The 6,095-nt window shown below is 35.6% G+C and overlaps 1 protein-coding gene across 1 annotated transcript; it reads left to right on the top strand.

Annotated features, from left to right (window-relative positions):
* Positions 1–214: 214 nt before the first annotated feature.
* Positions 215–5,892, top strand: LOC149530857 (protein yippee-like At4g27745). Its single transcript, XM_089809566.1, has 2 exons — positions 215–501; positions 5,067–5,892. Exons 1-2 carry the CDS (start codon positions 409–411, stop codon positions 5,292–5,294), a joined length of 321 nt encoding a protein of 106 aa, XP_089665692.1. The 5' UTR covers positions 215–408; the 3' UTR covers positions 5,295–5,892.
* The last annotated feature ends 203 nt before the right edge of the window (positions 5,893–6,095 follow it).

Raw genomic sequence — 6,095 nt, 5'->3', positions numbered from 1 at the left:
ATCTAAAAGTACATAGATCTTTTATTATTACTTTCCTTAAATACATAGAGAAATTACATCTAAAAGTAAATATATTAATGTAAAGTAATAAAATAATATGAAAAACAATATGTGGAAAAAGCCCAGCAAAAAGCAAAAATAACTTGCATTACAAGAATCTGGAAAATATTCCAATATTCACGTGAAATTATGGGGAATGAGTATGCGTCTACTTTGCCCCTAACAAAATTATAGCCCGTAAATATGCACGCCACTGAAAAGGATACCAACAGGTAGATTTAGATTTCCCACTGCTCTGGATTTACATTTCAATAAGTAAATAGTTTTTTTAAGGGTTTTGCCATGTAGTAAAGGTGGCGAATTCTTTGAATTGTGGAAACGGTTTTCTTCCATTCACCATCATTAATCATGGCAGACTCCACGGGCCCCCGCTTATACAGCTGCTGCAACTGTCGGAACCACGTTTCCTACCATGACGATGTCATTTCTAAGGCCTTCCAGGTATTACATACTTAATTGTTGTTTTCCGCTTAATTGTTGTTTTCCGCTTAATTGGTCTCCTTGTTCTAGTGGAGACTTTTGGTTTTTGACCTTACCCCTTATGAATTTGGGGATGCCCACCTCAGAAAACTTCCTCCTTTATATTTTTAGTCTGATTGATTTTTTTCAAATGGGTGAGAAAGTCTGATAATTTATTTTCTCAGCTTTTATTTTCTGTTTTTGATTAGTTATATGGGTCAGTGAGTAGGGTTACTCTTATTAGTAGGCGGATGTCGTTTCTCTGCCTGTAGATTCTTTGGTTGATTAGTACAAATGCTCCTAATTCTGCAAATCTCAAATGGGTTTTATTTGTGTAGATGGGTGAAGAAAGTGCGTAAATCTGCATCATGATGATTAAGCTTAGCTTCTTTGAAATTATTGTTTTCGGGGCAAATTGGGGCGAAGGTCCACCCTTACAATGTAGGGTTCGGCATTTGTTTCTAGCATTGAGAATTGTCAGAACTTTTTTCCCCCCTCCAGTGGAGAAGAAGTGGGGCTTAGAAAAATATGGCATTCCTGCTCAGTCCTGCATTGCTTCTTGGTTACATTTCTTGAGTTACTATGTCTGTTGAGATCGAGCGGGCTTAGGGGTTTTCATTTTCTAACTGTTGTAACCTTTTGTCTACTCTCTGCTACAGAATGCTTGGGAGGATTAAATTTCCATTTTGAGGTGTGTTTGATCAATTGATGTCACACCGATGGAATTGTTACTAGGGATATCATGGTAAGCTCTGAGGTTGTTTCATTTACAATAAGGGCATAGAGATTGCCTTTGATGTTAAGCTTTATAGGGTTAGGGCTTAAATGCTTAACCACTTGAGTTGTCGTAAGTTTGAAGTTCAGGCATTGAGAAATTTCCAGCATGTGTTATTTAATAGTTGTTGAAGGGTTGACAATCCTGCCAACATCAGGATTACACCAAATTACAAGAGGTTGACCCAGTCCTGTGAATGTGATGTACGAACATTTTTGGAGTAGTTGGAAGCTTTTTACCTTTGAATAGATTTTTATTAGAAAATTAAGAAAGCAGACGTGTCTTACTGTTGGAAGTTAACGTTTACAATGTACATTTTGTGATAATGTCGTGCTGTTGAAAATTAGGGTTTATATTTTGTAACAATGTCATGCTGTGACTTAGTGTTTGTAATTAGAATGTTTAATTAGTTTTGTGTTAGTTGGGAGTGAGTTTGGAAATTGGATGGAAATAACCCTGGATGAGCATTAATATTATGTACATATTCTGGTATTATCTATGGGAACAATATGGTTTAGTATTTTTGAAAATTTATTCCTGCAAATTTAAACATGATATCAGAGCAATAATGAGATTCTGTTCCTGTGGAGAGGAAATTTAATGTTGCTATAATGGTGGATGCCAAATTTTGAAGCACTGCTAAAGGAGATAGAGCATGGCAGGCAACATACAAAACAAATATCAATATTTCAGAATGCTGCCAGGTTATGGTTTGAACATTGCATAGGAGACTGTACACAGGCCGTGCATTTATGCAAATGCCACTTAACTGTACTGGTGATTTGCCGCTATTGAAGATAGTCTGGAAAGCTATAATTTTATGTTGGTGTTCAAATGGATGTCACAGAGAGTGAAGAATATTGCACTGTGTGAAAATAGCCTCGAAAGGTATAATTTTGTCTTGGTGTTCAATTAGATGTCACAGACATTGAAAACGATTGCATTACAACCTTTATTGCAGAACATACACTAAGATCCTAATGTGCTGTGTTTATTTTTCATCTTGCTGTTACTGATTCCCACCATACCTTGTTTAAATTGTCGCATGAAGATTAATTAAGAGGCAGTGAGCTCATTTTTTTACATTTGTAGTAACCTGGATTAGTTTGTGTTACCCTGCAACCCCTTAGGCAATAAGATCATCCTGTGAATTATTTTGAAATTAATTGTAAGGTCACATGTTCCAGATTGGAGGTGTTGTATGATAAATTAGAGAAGCATGTGCCTTACATTGCAATTATTCTGGAAAGTGGAAAGTTTACAAGAGCAGAAATATTTAATTTCAGTTGAATTTGTAAGGGTGTATTATCAGTAGAAACCTATACCCAGATTTTTACTTTTGTGTATGGCCGCATATTACTTGATTGCTTAACATAATGTTTGTGTTTTTGAAGCCATGCACACAACATCTGATAGAGATTTCAGACTAAACACAAATGTATAATGTGGAACAGGGTTACAACAAGAGGAGAGTCTAATGCAACATGAAATAGGTAAAGTAGAACAGGGTCACAACAAGAGGAGAGTCTAATGCAACATGAAATAGATAAAGTGGGACAGGGTCATGGAGGAGCTCATCAGATGGTGGAGTTTTAGCAGAATTTCATCATCTCATGCTAGATTCTTACGTAAAGAAATCTACTTTTTGAAGATAGAAATGGATTTTTGTAGATCAAACTCAGCATGGATTGTTGCCCTAGATAGTTTGGGAGTAGTGGATCTTGGGAATTATACCCTTACAAGGATAATTAGAAAACTTGATGGAACTGCAACATTACATGGGAGGTTGTCAAATAATTAGAGAGATTTGAAATTTGGGAACCAAGGAATTCAATATGGGAGCTACACTTTTATGAGGGGTTATGAGGCAGCTTGAATAAGTTTTTACTTCTTCCTGGTCCTAAATTTTTTTATAGAGAAGCGTCTGAAGAAAATGGAGTTATTTGGTAAACATCTTTTATTTCTTGTTGTGTTTTTTGTAATGTGAGTGTTTAGAGGGGGGTGTTGGAAATTAAGGTTTACATTTTGTAGTGCAGTCAATTTTATGACTTAGTATTATTATTTTAAATGGGTTTGCAAGCAGAGTGGGTTTAACCATGAAGGAAACTCCGTAGTTAAGCGCGCTCAAGCTGGAGTAGTACTGGGATGGGCGATCTCCTAGGAAGTCCTGGTGCTTCACCTTTGTGAGCATCACCTAGATCCAATGAGTGCTAAGTGTTCCATTTATTCTCATGAGAGATGGATTCATGTTGAATCACTACTCATGAAGTATGGGTCAATGAGTTTGAATAAAAAACTACACAGTTAAATCGTGATACCAATATCACAAGTTTTCTATTAGTTGGGAATCAACTACTCATATATATTAGTTTGGGGAAGTTGTAGAGAAATGCAATGCTTCATAGGTATTTGTATAATATTTTGTTAATGAATCTTAGCCGAGTATTGATGTAATTTACATATTTTGGTATTAAATGTGAGAACTATACGGTGTAGTATTTTATTCACAATTTGCAGTGCAATATGGTACAGTTTTTGTTTCACAATTTGTTGCTGCAAATCTCAACATCTAAGAAGAAAGAAAATTAGCTTTAGAATATGCTCGTCTTGTAAAGTTGTAGAAGTAGGCTTTATTCTCAGAGTGAGCTTACCTTGTGGTCCTCCTGAAGGGTGCATTCCACTTTTTACATGGCAGGTACTACAGATATAATTTTGGAAATCTGTGTAGTCATATGCTTCAATGAAACTAAAACGCTCCATTCTTCTTAAGGTTCTTATGAATTTAGACATATGATTTAGTTTTTAATAGAACAATTAACAAAAACAGACTGCACAGAGAGTCTGAATTGCTGTTCGATGGATATCTTACATCAAAACTCCTGGCACCTGCTGTAATCTTCTTGCCCTTTATGCAAGCAGTGGTTGAAATACTTTTTCTAAAAAATGAAATGCTTCAAGTTTTTAGCTTTGGATCCAAAAACTTACATCTGCTAATATACCTATGATTCATGGGACCACCTGATGCATGATAATTTACTGTGGTAGCCTCTACCCTAGGATCTCTTTAGGAAGAAAATACAGCATGTATACTTGTAAATTCAATGGGCTGAGTTGTAGCTGTACGTACACAGCTTCAGAGACTTGTTATAGACAAAAAACACATTTTCTATTCATGAAGGAATGTCGAAGAAACTATTTTGAAATATCTGTTTCTAGATATGTTTGTGAATGCAAGCACGTTATTTTTGTTCCTTGATTTTCCTTTTTTGCAGTTCTAGCTTATGGCATTCCCATTGAATTTGAATAGTAAAAGTCTTATCATTTTCGCCTCTGCATACGCTACAAGCTGGGGCTTGCGTTACCAGATTGGATGATGGCAAGAGTTAATCTACATAATTGTTGGGTGTCATGTTAAGTATGACATGCTATTTTTCTGATGATCTTATGATATGTGTAAGTTTACACAATAACACTTTCATACAGCTGGTAGTATTATCGAATTGCTGTCAGCAGTTACATTTCTTAGAACACCAGCTGATTAAGAGTGTAGATTATCTTTTTATCTATTTGAAGAATATTTGGCCGGTCTTTAATTGTTCACACTTTCATATGACCTGGACTCTTGCCTTGTGTGCTCAACTGTTCTATATGCATTTATTGATATGGCTGGAATATATTCTGGGATAGCATATCTCTTTCTGAATTTCTTAGTGTTTTGTATAAGGGACCACAACATATAGCATGACTAACATGTTTATAACTATTGCGTCAGGGAAGAAATGGCAGAGCATTTCTTTTTTCCCACGTCATGAATGTAACTCAAGGGGAAAAGCAAGACAGGCATCTAATGACTGGCCTGCATACAGTTGCAGACGTGTCTTGCTCTGAGTGCAATGAAATTTTGGGTTGGAAGTATGAGAGAGCTTATGAAGAAACTCAAAAGTACAAGGAAGGAAAGTACATTTTAGAAAAATCAAAAATAATGAAAGAAAATTGGTAAGGCTGATAAGTAGAGGGTTGCTGCAAGTTTTTGTATAGATATATTATATATCAAGGAAACGGATTTGGCACTGGTCAAATCCCCTTGCAAAATTCTACAATAAGGATGAAGTAGTAAATTTATATATTCATTCCCATGATTCATTGTTATCAAGAAATCCCTGTCACCAGGATCTCTTATTAAATGATCAATTCATGACTCTTCTGCTAGTGCTACTGCAGCTGTGACAACATATTGTAGGTTCCAGGTGGCTGAGGCCAACATTCCAATTGTTAAGATTTCAAACTTGCTGCAAGAGTTTTAGCCATCCAACATGCTAGCATGTTGATAATATTAACAGAGTTTTCTCGGCTAGCAATTTGGTAGGCTGGGGCATTTAATCTGAAATAAGGTGGTTGAACCATGCATGTCCAAGTGGGGGAAGTTGCAGGAAGACTACTTCAGGGTTTGTTATCTACTTGCATGTTTGGTAATTTACTGCATTTCTACCTTCATTGTTGAACAAAAGGACATTTTTTGTTGAGCAATCCCATTGTAACTGATTCTGTAAATTTCTAACATGTGAAAGAAATAAAGTGTATTTCTACTGTTACTTTTATTTTATGGTGTCAATGAAAGGTAATTTGTGCATGCTGAGCAATTTAAAGAAGTAATTGAAGTTTTATTTGCAAAATTAATGTTGACTGTAACATATAATGTTTGTGGCGATAATTGATAATCTGGGAGAAAATCTTTTTCTGGAAGCCTGCTGGATGGCAAATAACATATACACATGTATCTATTACTATTTATTGATGTACT

Source organism: Cupressus sempervirens, chromosome 11 (assembly GCF_028749045.1).
Source record: "Cupressus sempervirens isolate cs-2001-9-10 chromosome 11, ASM2874904v1, whole genome shotgun sequence".
Lineage (NCBI taxonomy): Eukaryota > Viridiplantae > Streptophyta > Pinopsida > Cupressales > Cupressaceae > Cupressus > Cupressus sempervirens.
This window is presented reverse-complemented; position numbering and strand designations above follow the sequence as displayed.